At 39.8% G+C, this 20,954-nt stretch overlaps 1 protein-coding gene across 1 annotated transcript in view; it reads left to right on the forward strand.

Moving 5' to 3' along the window:
• igdcc4 (immunoglobulin superfamily, DCC subclass, member 4) overlaps window positions 1-20,954 on the forward strand; it is a 50,530-nt gene extending 29,576 nt beyond the window's left edge. The window contains exons 3-20 of the mRNA XM_075464226.1: window positions 1,260-1,401; window positions 2,834-2,967; window positions 6,554-6,688; window positions 7,440-7,592; window positions 8,552-8,962; window positions 9,055-9,219; window positions 9,658-9,795; window positions 10,415-10,597; window positions 12,276-12,488; window positions 12,835-12,936; window positions 13,088-13,274; window positions 13,646-13,773; window positions 14,637-14,807; window positions 14,943-15,077; window positions 16,216-16,318; window positions 16,411-16,642; window positions 16,776-16,904; window positions 17,834-20,954. Of these exons, the coding sequence (XP_075320341.1) occupies window positions 1,260-1,401; window positions 2,834-2,967; window positions 6,554-6,688; window positions 7,440-7,592; window positions 8,552-8,962; window positions 9,055-9,219; window positions 9,658-9,795; window positions 10,415-10,597; window positions 12,276-12,488; window positions 12,835-12,936; window positions 13,088-13,274; window positions 13,646-13,773; window positions 14,637-14,807; window positions 14,943-15,077; window positions 16,216-16,318; window positions 16,411-16,642; window positions 16,776-16,904; window positions 17,834-18,358 (3,386 nt within the window). The 3' untranslated portion in view covers window positions 18,359-20,954. The remainder of the gene's footprint in view (window positions 1-1,259; window positions 1,402-2,833; window positions 2,968-6,553; window positions 6,689-7,439; window positions 7,593-8,551; window positions 8,963-9,054; window positions 9,220-9,657; window positions 9,796-10,414; window positions 10,598-12,275; window positions 12,489-12,834; window positions 12,937-13,087; window positions 13,275-13,645; window positions 13,774-14,636; window positions 14,808-14,942; window positions 15,078-16,215; window positions 16,319-16,410; window positions 16,643-16,775; window positions 16,905-17,833) is intronic.

The following is a 20,954-nucleotide window of genomic DNA, read 5'->3' on the forward strand; positions in this document are numbered from 1 at the left end:
GCTGCTTTGTATACTTTGACAAAATCAAAGAGTCTTACAAAACATTAATATGAGCATTGAGTCAGACTCACACGTTTAAGGATAATGTATATAAGCTATGTAGCCCTTCTGGATAATCTTCAAATATTTTGCTCAAACCTGGTCTGAATTAGTTCAGTGATTATGTTACCATAAAAAAACTGTGTTTCAGAAATCAGAAAAAAATCCAGATAAGCAATTGGATTTCTTTTTTTATTAGCTGTTCATTGTTACATTTCACTGTTCGGAAATCTTTTACGTTGCACATGTAACTGCACACTGTATTCACTTGTCTAGTTGTACAATATAAGATTCACAGTCTCCTTGTTTTCTATTATGTTTATGCTTTTTTCCCCCCTGCCTTTGGCTGCCGGTTCTGTCTTCCTTTCATCCACCCCCACCCTCTACTCTTCAGACAGGGCTACAGGCAAAGTGGCTGGGATACTCAGCCTGTTTTGTTCTCTGTTCCAACAGCCTGTTGGGGTCAGAGGTTAGAGGCCCCTCAGACACTACTCCCTGCTGCCCTCTGGTGCTTAGCATTACGACAAAAGGAATAGTTGCCTTGTTTGTCAATGTGTGGAAACTGAGAAAGTTGGAACCCTTGCTAAGAGTTCATCTGGAGAAAAAAAATGTCCTAAAATATCCTTAATATCCTAATTAGGACATTTAAATGCTCTGAATGAGGCTTTCATTCAATAGCATAACTTAGAATAGCTCTTTAAAAAGTCTTAAAGGGTATTAGTGTGAAAAAACTGAAGTCTGTGAAATTCAAGCTGCTGAAGTGTCATTCACATGTGATCCAGGACATCCCTAAGTAACTCAGCTGAAATGAAAAAAAAAACAAAAAAAAACAAGAACTGTGAATGAAGTATTTGGTACAGTCAGTTCTGTTTGCATTATATAAAAGATTGGAGTAACAATGAGTGTACTTGGTATATATTCAAATGCTATATCAGATAATAATAATCTATACAGTATAATCTATACAGACTCTTAATGAAAAAGGTGCTGTGGATCAAAAATAGATCACTGCTTCAAAATAAATAAATCATCTGCCACACTGTGTGACCTTCATTAAACAAACTGTATCCTGTTCATCTAACCATATGTAGCCATACAGATAACAGCTGAGATTAGACTGGGCTTTTTTACAGGTCTCTCCCCAAGGACGCTCTGCTCTCCCCGAGGACGTTCTGCTTTGATAACAAAACTTTTGTTCTTCATCATTTCTCGACCCTCAGGTCTATCTAGATTCCATCAGGAGCCATCACCACAAACAGTGCCCACTGGGGGAGCTGCCCGCTTTGAGTGTCAGATTGAGGGAGTACCCACACCTGTTATAACCTGGGAAAAGGACAAAGTGGCTGTCCCTGACGAGACAAGGTAACCCTGCTTTGTTGTTTGTCGTTGTTTTGCTGTGGTTCACTGTCTTCTTTTGAATGGAGGTTTGTCAAGTATTCTTCTAAAGTGTTCAGATGGATGAGTAATGTGGCAGTATGTTCATGATTCTACTGCAAGCTCCCCTAACCAGCTGAATAAGATACATAAGACCCCACAATGCTGCATGTTAGGATACAGATCTGGATCCAAATAAATCTCAGATCTGGGTTTGAAGTATTCAAGACTAATTTGACTAGTTAGATGTCCAATGTCAATATAAACCTGATAACTAGTTGCTTATGTTCAGTAGATTGGTGACAGGTGTAAAAACAGGGAAAAGCGGTGTTTTTCTCTTCTATAACAGAATGCTAAGGCAAAGCGATTAGACCAACCAATGTAATACATTATAATGCCGCTAAATTGAAATAGTTCTTAGCATTTTTTCTCAGGTATATGATATCTGAAATGCTTAATAATAATGGTTTGTATTTAATTGACAAGCAGTCATATCAAGTGTATGTGACTCTATTGTAAAAAGAAAGAGTAGATTATGAGTTGACTGGAAAAAAGTCCAACAGCAGAGCTGTTTTCAAAGTACAATCTCAGGATTTAATTATGTATTTGAAACACAGTGAAGATTAAGCTCAAAACAAACAACTCAAATGTTTTAAATATATCCATGCATGTGACCACATCCTTAATAATTCTTCCTTCATCAGATCTGTCTGATAAATGTTCTCATTTTCTGGGATACTTACCAAAATTGGCATTTTGCTGTTTCCCTTCTGGCCCTGGAATGTGTTTGTTTTCTCTTTGTTATCATCCCCTGGCTCTCGCTGTTTCTGTGAACCTTCTGTCCTCACTTTTCTCTCATTCATGGCTTGCTGTCTTGCTCTTATCTGTCTTCTTCTTGTTCTTTGTTTTTCTCATCCCCTGCCTCTTTGTCTTTTTCCCGCCTCTCGTTTAATCTTCTCTCCACCTCTTTTCAATTTCCCCATTCCTGAAAAGGCCACCTATGGTCACATTTTAGTTGGACTAATTGTCTCACAAAGGCAATGAGAGGTGCGTTATATCTCCAGAGCGCTGGTGGTCCTGTCTCCAAGATAGAAATGTCTTCAATATAAACTGATCTGTAGGGTGAAAGCTGACGGTTTGAATTTCAACAATGCAAATTAACCTTGTATACACAGACACACACAAACATGCACATCCATCCATCCATTTAATATACCCGCTGAATCCGTCGGTCGGGTCGTGGGGGGGCTGGAGCCTATCCCAGCGGTCATTGGGCGAGAGGCGGGGTACAAACATGCACATACAAGAAATATAACATGATACATTTTGGGAATACTGTGACAAAAAAAGAGTGTAGTTGGGCTTTACCTATAGGCTTAGTTTACTTAGGTTTTCAGTGTTTTCCCTCTGTGTGCAACAGGTTAATTACCCTTCCGAATGGGGTGCTCCAGATTCTGGAGGTGACCAGTAAGGATGAGGGACTCTACCGCTGTGTCGCGTCCAATTCTGTAAGGAGGGACGTCAGTGATGAAGCCAGGCTCACTGTCTCTGCAGGTGAGGTCTGCTGCAGTGCTTCATAGTGTTTAAACTGAGCAGCCAGGCGTCACTGAGCGCAGCTACTCCAACCTCTAATGAGAGTTTTTGGACAACATGCTTGAAATGCAGTTTTAACAAAGAAAAACATTTTGACATGAGATCTGTTTGAGTTACATGTAATGTGTAATTGCAGTGACGATTTTGAAGCCAAATTGTGAGAAGAGAGTTTGTTCTGGCAGGTATTTTGCTGAGTTATGTATTATACCAGTGTTTTAGTATTATAACAGATTCCTTCAAGACATGTATTAAGACATGCCCTGAATAATCATTCCTTCATAATTTAAAATCAGAGAGCATATGAATATGCAATCATATTCCAAGTTTTGACATTACGCTTGTGTAACTTGCAAATGAATAATGGGCTGATTGCTGGTTTCAGTCGTTCATGGGATGTCAAATAATCTTGATGGTACATGTCTGAAGGTAACAATCACATTGTTCCCCTTCAGCAGATGTATTTGAAAGCAGCTCTCTAATTTCAAACTTCATTATTGTGCGCCGTGAAGGTCAGACATCCAAGTGAAGCAGATTTGAGTGGCAGCACGAGAAAAGAAAGCTGATCTGTTCTTGTTGATGGTACATTTATGCATGATGTCTTTACTCTGATTGTTCCAGGACTGTGGCGTGTTCAGCTGTAGGAATAGCTGATACAGTACACACATTGTTCAGTATCTGCTGCCACCAAACAGAGATTTATATCATATGGACGGAGAAAAAAATTGAACACAAGGATGATGTTTGTTCATGTACTTAATTGAAAACTAGTGCATAGGCAACAAATTAAATGTTGAACCTGACTTTTTTTTTCCTGAAAAATATGTATGCTCATTTCATCTATTTTAATTTCAAGCGCTGTGCAATTTAGTACATTAATAAACGTCATCCCTGTGTTCTAAATTCTTCTCTACTGTGAGCAACTGGACTGGACCAGATTTATTGACAGTGGAGCCATGTTGTTGTATTACCTGCTGAATAGAGTTTGCCGTTGTCTTGTTGAAAGAGACTTTTTTCTGATAAAGACACAAAATGGAAACCAGTACATATCATTCAACATCAATGGTGTCTTCACAGATATGAAAGTGACCCATCCATGTGCACTGAAGTGCCTCCATACCATCAAGAATGCTGTTTTTTGTGTGCTTATTACAAGCTAGATAATTTCTCCCTTACTTTTTTCTTTTTCAAAGATTTTTGATAGTTGTTAGTTTATTGGTTTGCCTTTTTATTTATTCAAATGACAATCAGACAACAGATTCCTGCCTCGTGTCAGACCATCTTTGATGAGGTTGGGCCAAACGAATACTGTAATGTTTCCTGATATGGCTTATGGGACACTGTAAAATGTAAAGAAAAACACAATGCAATGATTTGCATACCTTATAAACTTATACTTTATTCACAGTGAAACATAAAAAAAACATATCAATTGTTACAAAGGAGACATTTTACTATTTCATGAAAAAAATGAGCTCATATTCCATTTGACACACAACAGCATGTTTGAAATAAAGTTGGAACGGGGCCATGTTTACCTCTGTGTAGCATCCCCTCTTCTTTTAACAACAATCTGTAAACATCTGAGTGGGATGTTTACGGTGATTTAGGTGTGAGAGTCTGTGTTTAGGTGTGCTTGGATCATTAACCTATTGTGAAGTCTAATCTGTTTTTATCTCAAGTTTTTTTATGAACAATATGATTCAAGAGTAAAAGTAAACATCAATCTCAATGAAGTGATATGTCATGGAGTCCATCTTTTCCTCTACAAGTAAACAGTTCTCTGTGAAAATGGCTGCAACACAAGCCTAAACCACGATGGTTAAACATCCATGTGCTTAACAACTGGAGAGGTGGTCCAGTTATACTCCACACCCTCATAGACAAACATTTCTCCAATTGTTGCAGCCAAAAAGTTCCATTTGAACTACATCAGCCAACCGGACTAAAATTCATCAGGTTTGTTTTGATCATCTTTTTTTTAAATAAATGCTGAATTTCGCAGTTAGTATGCAAGAGAGGATTTCATTGAATGACTCTTATAAAGAATAGAATGGAAAATGGTTTATTCGTCCCCGTGGGGGAACTTCAAATTGTCATGATTGAGGGTCATATTTGTGCAGATGTGGCTGCAACAGGGCAACAACTTTGAATAGTCTCTCTTGTAATAAGTTTCCTCAGAAAATTTTATCAGTCATCAAGACCTCAACAAACCTAAAAGTTTGTAAGCTTTTCCCCGCATTTGCTTGCTGTTTTCTTGTAAAGTTCACAACACTTAAGTTCAGCGTTTAAATTAAACAAATGTCTAATTCAATCTCATAAACCTTACTTGCTTTTCCTATTTGAATAGAAGTGGTCAACACTCCCAGCCAAGCTTTGACATCTTGATGCTGAGGTCATCAACTAGAATAATTTTCTTCAGAAGATGTAGAAAATCTGAAATATTCTGCTTTAAGTCCACAGTCTGGGGGTTTCCATTGTTTTGGGCTTTGCTTTATCCTCTCTTTATTTTCTATTTACTCGGCTTTACACAGCACCCACACCCATCGTATCCACCACTTTGAAAGCACATCCTGCTATAAGGCAGACTAACCCACTTGAAGCCCTGTAAGAGTTTCCCCTATGTCATCTCAATGATTCATTTATGATGTGTTTACAGATTGCCAGGCCACTTTGCTGACATCATTTGCATTATAAGCTGATGAGGGTCTATCACTCACACCAGCTGCACCTTTGGGACTGATACACACTCAAGAAATGAGTGCCCACTCAGCCCATAAATATACACTTTGAATAACACCCTTTGTCACTGAGGGGGAGAGGTAATTCTTAGTTTGATAATCAAAACCATCCAACAAACTGACATTCTAGTTCACATTTATGTCTCACAAAAGCATTCTTTCTTCTTTTTGATCTTGTTTTAGCTTACATATTTTGGCCAAAAATCTCCATGTGCTACTACTTGTGTTTATATCTTAGACATACAGTATCAGCCTTTTAGAATATGGCTCATTCCTAGTTTTGCACGGTGTGTCTGTAGTTTGTTATTAAAGGATCCTGTCAGGTGTGCACTGCTGCCTGTAAATAGATTTGATTCAAGGGCTTCCCCTCTGTTGCCTCACAAATGGCCACACATAAGGGCCCTGTAATCCATATACTCTATTAGATTCACATATCAGTCACCATCTAATAATAACAATGGATGGAGCTTTTACCATAAATTATAAAGTTAGCTTAATGCTCAACAAACACTAGGTGCTAGTCTGCAAGCAAAAGTCGAAAATGGTGGTATTTGCTGTCTCTTGGTTAGTTACAGGTCAAGAATCAGTATTATGTATATATGTATATATATATATATATATACATATATATATATATATATATATATATATGTATATGTATATGTATATGTATATAGCCTAACACTAAATTTCCTACAGTAACACAGTTATGGGCTACACCTGTGTTTGAAAGGTGTTATGTAAATAAATTTAAGTTGGGTCGAGTCTACAGTATAAAAATAAAGGATATTCTTCTGTCACTGTTAAAGGCTCTAATGATGCCCTGAACCCAGTTGTGATTGTTGCACCACCTCAGAACGCCATCGTCGTGCTTGGCCATCCTGCTGTGATGGAGTGTATGGCACAAGGCCAGCCGAAACCACTGGTGTCCTGGAGCAGAAGAGGTAAGACTCACAAATGTTCTCACACACTTCCAGCTGCTTCTCATCCTGTTTGTTTATATGATATAATATACTCTCATAATCTGCGTCTCACTCTTCTCAAACATCAGCACATCAGTATTTATATTCATTGATACAGTAATAGTTAATCTTTTTTTTTTTTTTTTTTCCATAACAGGATCTGTCATAATGACACATGCATGCCTTTGTGGCTTTGAGATATAAACCAATGCACGCGCTCTTAAAACGTCTTGGTGGAAATTATGTCACGTGAAAGTTGGAAATCTTTCCTTATGCTATTTAATTCCTCAACAACTGCACTTCCACAGTCAGCTCATCATCTGAAATGTGCAGTGATAGTTGGTTCTTGAAATGTGAGAATATCTCTTTTTGTTTTGTCATTTTGTTAGTCATGAGTGGAGAACCCCCACGCCACAAAATGGCGGATATACTCAATAGGGGTCTATATCGTGAACACTAAATGATTTCCCTCACAGTCTTTGAGTGGGCCAGTGCAGCTGTATCAGTGAACCTGGACTAAAAAGTCCCAGAGCCCCCTGTTGGTCATTTGTGAGATTGCACATAGCATCACCTGCTCTTCAAAGTGCTGTCTCTCAATTTTGTGCCATTTCTCAGGCAGTTGAAAGACTGAGAAATGGTCTCCACTCTTCTCAAGGTTCACTTGCCTTTTTTCTCTACCTGTATGATCTTGTAGTGTCCTCTTAAGCACTATATTGCTTTCTCCTTTGACCAGATGGAAAGCCCATTTCCACTGATGTGGTCGTCCTCGCGACAAACCTAGTGATTAGGGACACAAGGCGTCACCATGCTGGCATCTACGTCTGCCGAGCCAACAAGCCTAAGACCAGAGAGTTTATTGATGCTGCTGCTGAGCTGCATGTGCGTGGTAAGAGTCATATTCTAATATTTATAATTGTACAAACACATCTTGCGGCTGTTTAATTCAGAGAAGTCTGTCACCGATTCAGAGTATTTGAAAGTCTAATGTAATAGAAAATGTTGAATGAATTAAAAAATGTTTTTCATGTTTTTCATATCTATGCATACTACTCTTCTGATCTTGTCAGTTAGTTCTCAGTTGCATGTAAATTCATATTTTTTTAGCTTAGGAGCTGGGAAATAACCATTAGCTACCATTCATGTTGCCCCTGTAGCATAGGGGTAAAGAAGTCAACCATGGACTGTAACATGTTTCGTTGATTTGTTGATGCTGAACCAATCAACAGATACTCAGCTGGAACAGTTGGCTGACCGCTGGAGAAGCTCTGATCAGTTTAGCCTCCAGAGGTTTACGAGGCTTTTAACAAAAAGAAGAAGGGTAGGGATTAGTGTTAAGAAGGTAGAAAGAGAGAGACTGTGGTGAGGGGAAAGAGGACGTATTGTGGTATTTTTCCAGTTAGTACAGCTACTTCTTCCTCTTAATGACAACCACTGGCAACGTAGCCTATATTGCCACCGTGACAGCACTATACAGCCGAATTTATTAAATTCAAACCATTATATGACAACATATCTGATTCGTTTTTAATTTTTGTGTCTTTAAAAAGAATGCTTCAATGAATTGAAACCTGTCTAATAAAGGTAGAGTAGAGGAACATCTGTGTCATGTAGTGATCAAATGGTTAGGGATGGCTGTGGCTCAGTGTGCAAGTAATTTACTTGTAAGTTGTTAAAGAGAAAGTTCAGTGTTCTTTACTTCATGTAGGTCTCAAAGATTCAACACATAGCCTTTGTTATAAAATGATAAGAGTGAGCTTTTATAATATGGACTGAATTTTAACTTTCAACTTTTAAAAAAATGTATTGGGCCCAATTTATGTAAGTTTTGCTCCTCACTCCTACTAGCCCCTCCAGTGATTATTCATCCCCCAGAGACAGTGTCCCTATCCCGGGGAAACACAGCCAGGTTTCTTTGTAACAGCTCTGGGGAACCACCACCAGTGCTGCACTGGCTAAAGAATGGTCAGCCCATGAAGTCATTCAGACGGGTGAAGACTCAAAGCCCAGGAGTCTTGATCATCAACCAGCTGGCTCTGGAGGATGGGGGCTACTACCAGTGCATAGCCGACAATGGGCTTGGTACAGCCTGTGCCACTGCCAAGCTGACGGTCATTGTGAGGGAAGGACTGCCCAGCCCTCCCCAGCACCTTTCTGCTACACCCTATTCCAGCACGACTGCCCTACTCACCTGGATGAAATCTGAGAACAACTCGGACCAAATCATTGGCTACTCTGTGCACTTCCAGCGCACTTCTGGTTGGTCTCTTTAATAAGGGTGTGGGGCCAATCTTTTGCACCGGTCCTCATTTTAAAAAGGTATTTTATCGAAATATTTTCATCCTTTCCAGGCTTTGATAATGTGGAGTATCAATTTGCGATGAACAGCGACACCACAGAGTATCTTGTCAAAGAGCTTCTCCCTCATAGTGCCTACACATTCTTTGTGGTGGCTTACTCTCCCATGGGTGCCAGCCCCCCGTCCCTCCCTGTTACTGTCGAGATGCTGGAGGATGGTGAGTATTTAAACTATTGCACAGATTTTGTAGAACCGCACACAAAATAAAGCTACTTGGGTAAAATACAGCCTGCTTGGGATGCTTCACTTACTCACAGAGCAAACATTAGCTGGCAAACTTTGTAACCCCTTTGGACTTTTAAGAGCTCTTGAATCATAGTCATTTAAAAAGCAGCAGTTCTAGCTCACTGGAGACTCAAGTGAGCTTTTTTGCTTCTAGTTATTCTTTAAAGTTTAATTGACTATTTTTTTCTCTCTTTTTTTTGTTAGCAGCAGACCATGACCAATTATTTAAGGAAAGACTGTTGTGGTGAATGAAATACTTCTAGAAACTATTTTGTTTACCAGTATCCAGTAACCGTGGAGGCTTGTTGGAGACAGGGCAAAAATGTGCATCATCAGACAGCTCAGTTTGTAACTTTATGTTTTCCTGCAGTGCCAAGTGCACCTCCTCAGCTGTCTATAGCCAGCACATCTCCCACCGACATCAGGTTGATGTGGCATCCGTTGTCCTCGCAGCACAGCCGAGGAGCTGTTACCCGCTACCGCATTGAGTACAGCACATTGGATCAGGGTGAGCAATTAGCACCAGTCATGACCTACAACAAGGAAAACACTTTTTTGTGACACAGCAAGTATACCTCGGGGGACATTACTGTCTTCACACAAGACATGCATATGAAAGGATGCATTTGTACAGTATCAATCCCAAACGTTGTGTCTTTTGCTTTATGACATTTTGATTCATGTTCTTACGTCAGTGTTGCTTTATTGTTTTTACTGTTCTATCTCAGTTTTCTGCAAATAACAACTGGCAGTGTTCTGTTCACAGTTTTAATTAGTTTTAAAAACTAGTTCATTCCAAGCGCTTAGAGACATGTATGAGTGTTTAATGATTTGCTGAAATGTGAATACAGGGAAGAATTGTTTGTTCTTCTTCTAACCCTTTCTCCAGGATGCATAGCCTACACTCAGTGGGACCTTTCTCATAATAGGTTGCTGCTGAGATAAAGTAATATACATGAATAAATGCAGAAGCAGCACATTTGTGTTACAAATTATTTGTTGAATCATCATCTCTCAGGAAAATTAAAGTCATGCAGCTTGTCTTAATAAAGCCCTTGTAGCATGAGTAAAACTAGATACTTGATTATGATATTTGTGTACATAGATATATGTATTGTGTTCTGCAGCAGACAATGTATTCTCAGTGGAATTGAAGGGGAATGAGACTCAGTTCACCTTGAGAGAGCTGCAGCCCAATCAGGTCTACCGACTGAGGATAGCAGCCGGAACAAGTGTGGGCTTTGGTGTTTTCTCTGAGTGGGTCCAGCACCAAACATTAGCCCACTACAACCACAGTGACCACAGCATGGGTAAGGAAAACACTACAAACAGACTCACTTGCTGTTGCTTCAATCCAAAAACTCCTGTAGCCATTTGTCCAGGGTTGGCCATGGTTTGAATTTAAAAGCCACAACCCGGAAAGTGAAGGCAACATGCCTCTTACAAGCTTCTAATCATTGACACATTTCAGATGTTTGTTTTGTTGCCTGCTTTGTCAACAAGCATTTAATTTTGGAGTGGTCCAACAAGCTTGGCACACCTTTTTCTTTTAAAGTTTATTCCATTATTGGTGTATAACCAGGCTGCATAAAGAGCGTCAGTCCTTTTCTGACATTTCCAGGTCCCTTCAGAGATACAGAATTGGTTTCAGGTCCAGAATCGGCTCGGTCATGCTATGACTGACACGGTTTTGCCTGAATCACGTTTGGTGTTTTCCTGGTGACACCCTTTGAGTCATTGTCTTCTTTAATTGCAAACCTTCTCCTGAAACCTGAGTTCCAAAACACTCTTGTCATAGTCTGGGTTTTTGTTATGTTTTTGGTTCTGTTTTAATGTTATTTAGTCTCCAAGTTTCCCATATTTTCTGTGTGAAGCTTAGTTAAGTTAATGTTGGACTTTCAGTTTTGTTCTATGTTTTGTATTCTCAGTTGGTTCTTTGAGTTGTCAAAGCTGGTCTTGCTTTCTGCTTTTCCTGTACACGGGGTTTTGGTTTGCCAATTACCACATTTGCTCTTAGTATATCATTAGCTCCCCCTGAAGAAATACTGCCTGGCTTCCTTTGTAGAATGTCCGATTCTCGTCTTTGTTTCATTACGTCACACAACTTCTTCTAAGCTTAAGTTTTTCCAGGCCATGCTCTGCCTTACGTTTTTGGATTTATATGCTTTGCACTTCCTGCCATTGGATGGCTTTCAGTTTTGTTTTGAATAAAAGTTCATTTATTACCACATTGTGAAAACTCAGTTTTACTCATTTTTACTCCCAATTGTGGTAAAAGTGAGTTTTTCTCAGCGTTTGATTTTCTACGCATGAGAATTGTGGACAAAATGTTTTTTGTCACACAGAATTATTTTATTCTAGAATGATGTGCTATTTTCTTTCTTTAAAGTATTTTTTTGGGGCTTTTTATGCCTTTAATGATAGGACAGTGTGAGAGAGACAGGAAGCAGAGAGATGGGGAAGACACGCAGCAAAGGGCCGCTCGGTGCAGGAGTCGAACCGGGGCCGCTGCATCGAGGACTAAGCCTCTGTACATGGGGTGGCTGCTTAACCCACTGCACCACCGACCACCCCGAATTGTGTGCTATTTTCGGTCAAATAAATGCTTCTGAAATTGTTTTTCATCCTTCTTCAAATGCGCGCTTTGATACAATCCTGTCCCACAAATTTATGGACGGTTCTCTCAAACATGGTTTTCACTCCGATGTTACATATCAACTGTAAGACCTTACATAGATCAGTATATGCCTTCAGGATTTACCAACACACAGTTAAACGTGTTGTAACAAGGGGGTCTGACAACCTTATTACATCAACAACAGACATTTTGAAAGTTAAACAGTTCAGATTAAAGTGAAACATCTAAGTAAAATGTAACAGACTAATGGCCAGAAACAGTCATGATGCAATAACGTTGCAGAAAACAGCTGTTAGATACATGTGTGTATAACATCCCTTCACATTATTTTCTTTCACAATCTTTTCCAGTGATCTTTGCTCCCACTGAGCTGAAAGTCAGAGCCAAAATGAACACTCTAAATGTGACATGGCATCCCTCACCCAATCATACACTGGTCTCTGGCTACAAACTATCATATCGAGAGGTGGAGGCTGACGAGTCGTCCAATGGAGAAAGAACGAAACACACCCATACCATAAGGCTCCGTAAAAAGGCAAGGTATCATCTACTCACTGGACTGGGTAAGTTGTTGGCAAAGGCCTCTCCAAATGAATTAACAACTGACTATTTTCATGGTTTTGGCACGCTTGCAGGATTTGCTATTTTTTTAGTTTTCCTTGTTTGATTCCGAGCAAGTGAAATTCTGTTTTCCCTCTGTAACTCTAACTAGTTTGAAAAATAAGCAATACACAACAAAATAGACATTTCTCAGGAAAAATTTCATCAAGGCATTTGGTTGAAGATGTACAAGCATATTTGCCATTTGTGGTATTTAGGATGTGGCTAAAGAATATAAACAGAGCTTGGAGAAAAGAAAAATCACTCTGTCTCACTCTGCTCTTGCATGCTCTTTTGTGTTTGTGTCAGTTCCTGACCGGCAGTATGAGGTGAGGGTTTGGGCATTTAACAAGCAGATTGATGGAGCTGCTATGGTGTGGAAGGGAAGGACAGACAAGGCACATGACAGACGTAAGACTTCTTTTTGCAAGTGTATGCCCCCAAAGGATCAAATGAATGTAAATGAATGTTTACATTTAAACCTGAATGAAACGATGAAGAATGACAAATAATATCTTGATCTTCCGAGATTCAGGGAAAGTAATGTGTTCTTATGTCACAGCGTCGTTGCCACCCATGCACCCCCCTCCAATGCCCCCAAGCAGCATTCAAGCCACGGCCAACAGCTCCACCTCGATCTGGCTCCGCTGGGAGAAACCAAGGTTCAGCAATGTACGCATCATCAACTACACAGTACGCTGCAGCCCAGCAGGGACCACCAATGCATCCCTGGTATCCTACCACACCAGGTCAGAACATCAGGTTAAATCTTGATCAACATCTGTACAGTTTTGAAAGACTCCTTTTGAGTGAGTGTTTTCATCACAAAGCCTGTTTAAAAGCTTTCTTCTGTAAATCTGAACTCTGATGAAAGGAGATTCTTTAGTGGTAATATTGTAGTCCTCTTTTCATTCTCTGTTTTCTGCCTGCTCTCAGCCAACTAGTATCTACCCACGTCAAATGTTTGGTTTTTTTTGCTTTTGTTTTTTTGGTATTCTGTGCAATACCATACAAATCAATGCATTTTTCAAAACCGACAACAATAACCAATATATGTGAGTGCAGAGAATAACAAACATATACATCTCACACAGAACTCTGATTTGTTCATGTGCTGCAGTTCTGCTCAGGAGATCCTGCTTGGGGGACTGAAACCTTTCACCCAATATGAGCTGGCAGTGCAGTCTAATGGAGTGGATGTGGCTGGACCCTTCGGTGGCACTGTGGAACAGTCCACTCTCTCTGACCGTGAGTATCCACCAGTAAAATTTCTTACCCAAATTTATTAGAGAACTCTCTTGGAATGTGAGCTTCAAGTCTTTTTTTCACTCACTTGAAGTTGATAAATGAAAACACTCTTTTTCACAACCTATGCAGTTCTTTTGAGCCCCTCACATAAAGAATAGGGCTCAGAAGCAGTTACTGTGCCAAAAAAAAGAAAAGTGAAATTATAGTGGGGGGGGGGTATAGCAGCAAATAATGTACTTAAAAGATGAGGGTACAGGCATTGAATGTTTTCTCTGAGCAATTCAAGATGTTGCACATTTATTTAATCTTGTTAGTGCACATCAATGATTCTACAACTCTGATCAGCTGCATAGACAGGCAGATTATGCAGGGGTGCTTTTTTTATTAAAATCTTATGAACCAGCTAGTTGCACAGTTAAGATTTTGTACTTGCTAAAGTCATGAGAATCTGGACTTTATGCCAATGATAATTTACTTATGTGTCTGCTGGCAGGTGGCATGATAATGTGTTCACTCATGTACAAACCACTGTGTTGGCTGGCCAGTGGCCAGCGAACACAGGAATTAGTGGTTTGCACCAATTGCTGATAACTAGCTCTAATAAAGTACCCAGGTGTAGCAGCGAGGTTGAAGCCTTTAAATGGCATTATTACTGCAGCTCACTCCATCCCCTTATGTCATCACCTGAGCCCATGCCCATTCCCCCTTTGTCCCAGTTCTACCTCCTCTCCTGGACCCAGGTGGCAGGGCTATCAGGACACAGATGGGTGTGAGACAGCATGTCTAATCCCCCACCAAGACAATACAGCTGTAACGCCTAATTTCTGGGCTCTAATTACTCACCCAGTCCCTCTCTTCCTAAGGGCCCACCACACCTCCGGAGGAACTGCAACTGAGTGCTCTGGACTCCTCCTCTGTGCTGGTGAGCTGGCGCCCTCCACTGGAGCCGAATGGTATCGTCATCAGCTACAGGATTTTGTACAGTGACAACCTCAGCACACATGAGCATGTATGGAAAAACCTCTCTCAGGATGGTGAGTACAAGTCAACATGTTGACCAATATCCCATCCATGTATTTAGCTTTGACTTCTTGATATTTAGGATATTTGAGGTGAATACAATTTTTGGTGCTTCTGAAAAGCTGTATCATTCCTTCCGTCTTTCTCAGGGAGCATTACCAGCGTGGAGATCTACGGTTTGTGCGGTGGCACGCGTTACTTTTTTAAGTTGGGAGCTTCTACTGAGATGGGGCCAGGCCCTTATTCAGCTATAAAGGATATTCAAACCCCTCTTCCCAAATATGGTATGTCCAAAGTAACAGTAGAAATAAGGAAAAAAGTGAAATTGTGACACTGAAAGCAGCACTAATAGAAGGTTTTCAATGAACTGATACAGTGAAATTTTGCATTTATTAGGCAAAGCTGTTCAAATAGGAGCTAAAATGATATATTAGGTATATATATCATTTTAGCTCCTATATATAGAGAGAAATGTGTATGTGTAAAACATGTTAAACTATAGATTTTACTCTCTTGATGTGAAACTTCTGTTCATATTCTCACATCAAAAGTAATCACCCTTGGTTGCAATTTGTATGCATCTTTTTTTTTCTGCCATAAGTCAGGACTGTAGTTCTGCATCTTGAGGGGTAATATTAAAGTGTGGTTATAAAAGAGGTGACCTTATCAGTAACATAGCAGAATGTGCAAAGCACCTTCTTTACGCCCATGTCACTTTGAGTCACTTTGAGTTTTCAATCTCTTCACACACTTTTTAATTCAGTTGTTTACTATTTTAGTTTCACCGGTAGCTATTAAATGCTCATTTTGTCTTTTAATATAGCACTCCTCTTATTATATTGTGTACATACCTACCAGTAGCAAAATAATACTTATACTTTGTATTTTTTTCTTTCCAAGTGCAAGAAAAAAGTGAATGCAGCATTTTTTGTTAATTTTTTTTTTAAGTAAAAAAAAAAAAAGACAGCGTAACAGTTTATTTCTTTTTCCAAATGTGCTGTGATAGTGTTGCCAGTAAGAAGTGTGAATGGCACAGTTGTGGGTAGGTGGGTGAGAGTTCCTGCCATCTGTTTCCTCTCCTCTCCTAAACGCCACTGCCAAAGACACCCAGTATCAATGAATACCATTTAAGGTTTGCTCTCTCTGTTTCAATGCAGCCCTGTATCTTGTTGATACTGTAAACTTATCTTACACAAAGAGATCAACACATCCTAGTAGTTGTTTTGGATAGGACCTTTGCCAATTTCTCAAAATTCAAAGTATTGTATGAGGTGTGCTAATGTGTCCCAATTAGTGAGCCAAATATGAAATAAGAAAATCAGTATAGGATCTCTATCACTTAAGCCGACATTTCTGATTTTGGTAAAGTCCTTATCCAATATTTTTCCTCTGTTCTTCTATGTTTTCTGATTATTTTCACAGAGCTGGATATCCATGCAGTAACAGGCATCATAGTTGGGGTGTGTTTGGGACTTATATGCATCCTCCTATGCATGTGTTTCAGCTTTCGTAACAGCAAATCTAGGTATGTTAAGTGCTGGACTGTCAGTACTCACACAGTATTCACATTATATATCTTGGTTCCAGTTCTTATAAAAACAACTTTCTATCTAATAGGGAGATATCTGGAGGTCTGAACTCCACAGCTCTGACGCCTCAGTACAGGAAAGATGGCTGTCCCGATCCAGTCAATGTGCCAGACTGCAGTGATAGCTATGAGCTGGAAATGTTGATGCCCTCTGGCAGCCAAGAGTCTGGTCAGCTGCCAGCAGAAGCCCCAGAGGAACAGAGTCTGATGGCAAGTGCTAATCTGGGAGAGGGGGAAGATGCCCCAGCACCTGAACCCAAGGTCAAAACCTGCAAGGGGGGGTTCTCATTTCCAGATGGGCCAGCGATATTTTCCTTGTATTATTTTTTTTTCCATGTGTTAGAGGGATAATAATTCTCATTTAGATGCTTCTGCTATGTTGCTTATATTACAGACTGCTTGGAATGGCTCTGTGAGCCATAACTGGGTCAACAGAATCACAAGATACAGAGACACCATGGCAGAAGACTCTCCAACACTGATTAATGGAGCACTCAACATGCTTATTACTGCTACTGGCATGGTAAATAAATGAACAAAACAAGCTGAATTATACTATCTCTTTTGGGTATCAAACAGTCCCTGACAGGAAGCTTCTTCTTCTATATGGCTTTGTTCCTTGTTTCTCAGAGCCTGTGTATTCCCTGTGTCTAATGTAGTGTATACTGACATATGAAGACACTGAATGAGCTAGGTTACTGGCACCGACCCAATTAATAGAAGCATGCCTAATTCACCTTTTATTTTTTCTCTTTTCAGTTTTTTTATAATATTCTATAATAATTTAAACCCTGCTCCCTGCAATCACTGCCTCTTATCTTACACCTACCATTTGGAACTACATTTGTTGATTCACCATTGAATTTAATTGTCACTTTTAAAGTACGAGTTGCTGATTTCAGAAAGAGGCAAAGAAAAGCAGCTTCTGATGGCTGGCCATCCATTCTGCCTCCTGAAATGGCAACTGTCATTGGCAGATTTATTTGTTTGAGCAAGCTAGCCAATTAAGCTAACATTAGTGCCAAGAATTTACTTTTTAATGTGTATTATGATAAGCCGATGAATGTGGTATTGAATACACACCGCAGGGCTTCATAATATTGTTGCATAGTCTTTTTCAAAGGCTAAACTGAGTATACTCAATTGAAACATTGCTCTTGTGTTGAAAGACAGATAATTACTCTTAATAGTAATAATGTGGAAGTTAGTATGATCTAGTTAATTAATCATGTGGTCGTTTACAGTAGCAGGTCATAAGCTAATGAGCTGGCTATGGTAACACTTACAGGCTTACAGAAAGAAATGATGATAATAATAATAATAATAATAACAATAATATCAGTTCCTGATGCTTGCAACTTATCCAAGGATTTGTCCAAAACATAGATTATTGCTCTTACAGTTACACGTTTTTCTAAAATACTCACTTGACGGAGATATTGTTTGTTGCAGGAACTAGACGGCCGTCTGTGCACATCTTTGTGCAGTAACCAGGTTGAGGCCGAAGTCATTGTTCACTCTGAGCTGTCAGACGTCGGCGGGGAGAATGAGGAAGAGGGCAGTGAGAGTGATTCCAACACCACCAGGGGACCCTCATTATCAGAGGACACATATTCCCCTTTAGGTCAGCCAAGTTCCCCAGGAGAGGAGGAACCCCCAGAAAAACTTTCACTGGCTGAAAGTCCCTCGAGTCTTCCCTTGAGAACACTGTTGGCTGATCGCAACGGGGAGACAGAAGTCACAGGGCACCAGCCCACTGGAGACTCAGACCCACAGGACATGGGGTTAATCAACGGCTTCCATTCTCCTAAGTCTGCGAGGGCTGTTTTGACCTCAGAGCATCTGGAAAATGGGGATTCTAGACATTGTTCATCAGCACCAGGGAAAGCCATCTCTGCTGGACTGTCTCCTGCCCCCTTTGTCAGTTCTGGCTTTGTCCACTCTACCTCAGCAGCACACACATATCTGTGCCCATAGCCTCTTCATATCGGGCATCAGCCACACATAAACACTTAAGACTTCCCCTCTGAAAGGATCCCATTGGGTCATTTTTATGCACCTCATCATTGGATTTCTTTCTCTTCCTTGCAAGTTTCATAGGGACTGAATCCATCATTTCATATGTGTGTATACACACTATACATATACGGCATATTTTTAGAGGTAGAGAACCGTCTTGAGAACATGTTCTAGATCATTGCAGCTGTACTTTTCTTTCAGTATCTTTCATTTTTCTAGCGAGGAAAAGCAAGATTTAACATAACCAAGCAGATGGAGGTGGATTGGAGAAGGCTATTCCCAAGTGAGCGAGCACTTGGACAAGCTATCATCAGCTATGATAGGACGGGAACAGGAAGTTCTCCCCAGGCTAGGTTGTGTGGATGCTACTACAATGTGGCACAGAGGAATACGCCTTAAAGAGTATGTGCACACTGTGAGATTGCAGAACACCTGTGTCTCTCCAGCCTCCTGCTGTCTCAGGGTCCTAACACACACACACACACACACACACACACACACACACACACACACACACAGGAATCATACCTAATTCCAGTCATGCATAAACACATTCATACACATTTCCTGACTGGAGTGTGGGGGTCTCAGGTGCCTAATTATTCTAGGTGCGTTTGTAACCTCTGTATAGTTCTCTTGATTATCATATTCAGTACAAGCAGGAAATGGTTTGAAAAGGAAAAAGATATTTCTTACAAGTAAGGTTACTTTTCCAAAATGCCATTTGTCCAGTTGATGTGATTTTGTAAACAAGAGACACTTAGTTTTTTCTGTTTTATAGCTGCTGGTATCTAATTTGAAATCCAAGTATTTGGACAATGATTTTGTTGTTGGTTCAGTTGCATTGGTGGGAGAACAAGAAATTTGACAACATCTGCAGACCACTCTCCTGTTTCGACACCCAAGTAGGAATGCACCACAGTGCCATCAGCTGAAGCCAGATTTTTACTCTTGTATGATCATTTTTTTTAAATGGTTGCCAAGTTTTTAAATTAATGGTAAATTTAGCTTGATTCTTCAAGCCTATCTGGTTCCATCTGTATGATTGGAAAAAAAAAGTTCTAAATTCTTTATTCTGCAATCAGAAATCTGTCCAAAATGCACAAAATCTGACTTCGAATTTTTGCATTTCACTAAGACGAGTGGAGAAAAATTACAATAAAAGCTCCTGTATTTTCTAACAATGAGCCCAAATATGTTGAACATATAGCTTCGATATTCAGTCAGATTCCTTTTTATGATTAATAAATTATTATCAGCAGTGAGTATTGGTTTAAGCAGTGTACAAAGGGGACTGGTGCATCCCTCCTCGTTGCCAACATCACTACCTCATTTCTTGTCAGGATGTTTCCCGGTGTTGTTTTATTCCTTTTGTGTAACCAGCACCTTTTTATGACCTTTTTCTGAACTTTTTTGACTTTACAGCCTATTTTGGAAAAATATTCGTCCGACAGTGACTGTACAATCTTGCATCATGTCAACCTGGAATCTATGTCTTTTGAGTGTATCCATCTCAGATCTCTTACAGACTGTGTATGTCAGTTTGAAGTTAATGTTTCCCTCAGTGTTCTGTACCCAATTGAAAACATTCATACTTGATGGGTTTGATGTGAAGCATCTGAAACCTCAAAGAAGCTAAAGCAGGGTCAACTGTAAGCAAGGATCCCATGTAACTTTGTGGCAAGACATTATACTCATTATCTGGAATTGAAGCCATTATGTGCAAGTCTTTTGTAAGTTAGTTGTCAGCTGATTCCACATGGTACTTCACATCAGAATGACATTTGTAAGGCTGATGACACTAAGACTGAGGAGATTTCACTTGTGGTGAATTAAGCATAGTTTTATATGGGTGTAAACTGATGTTATGTCATGCACCTCTGATTCTGAGAAATGGGCAGGTTTGCAGAGGTTGGGATAAGTTGATGATAAAAATAATAACATCAGCACCAACATTTAAGTGCAGCCTTGTTGCTTAACCTCCGTCAGGTGTTTTTTTTTTGGTTGTTGCAATGCAGCAATGAAAGGAGAGTGAACAAACCATTTCTCATCTGCCTATGTTTCGACCCAAATCCGTGCATATCCATGCAAATGCACACATCTAATTAACTCAACTAAAATACATCAGCAGCTGACATGTAAATGGTTCCTTGTGTGATGTACCAAACATCCACAACCTGTTTCATACCAACAAAACATCGTGTTTGCTCTAGAGCTTTTCGTGTCCCTGAAATTTTTAACAAAATGCATAGTTGGTACCATAAAGAAACTTATTTTTTTAGCCTTGCCATGTATGTAAATAACATTCAAACAAGACCGACATGTTTTTCCATGCAGTCTCAGTCATTTACAGACAGAAGTGAATGTTTGTTTTAACCAAACCTTTGTCAAAAGTTTTTTGTTTAAGTTATTTTAGAGATGTGGGGGCCAGGGGGTCGTCACATCAGGAAAAATCAGATTTGGCCATCTGTTAATGCAATGTTTGTTATGTACTTAGAAACCATAAAAATTGCCTTAAAGGGATAGTTCGCCTCTTTTGACATGAAGCTGTATG

This window comes from Odontesthes bonariensis, chromosome 1 (genome assembly GCF_027942865.1).
Source record: "Odontesthes bonariensis isolate fOdoBon6 chromosome 1, fOdoBon6.hap1, whole genome shotgun sequence".
Lineage (NCBI taxonomy): Eukaryota > Metazoa > Chordata > Actinopteri > Atheriniformes > Atherinopsidae > Odontesthes > Odontesthes bonariensis.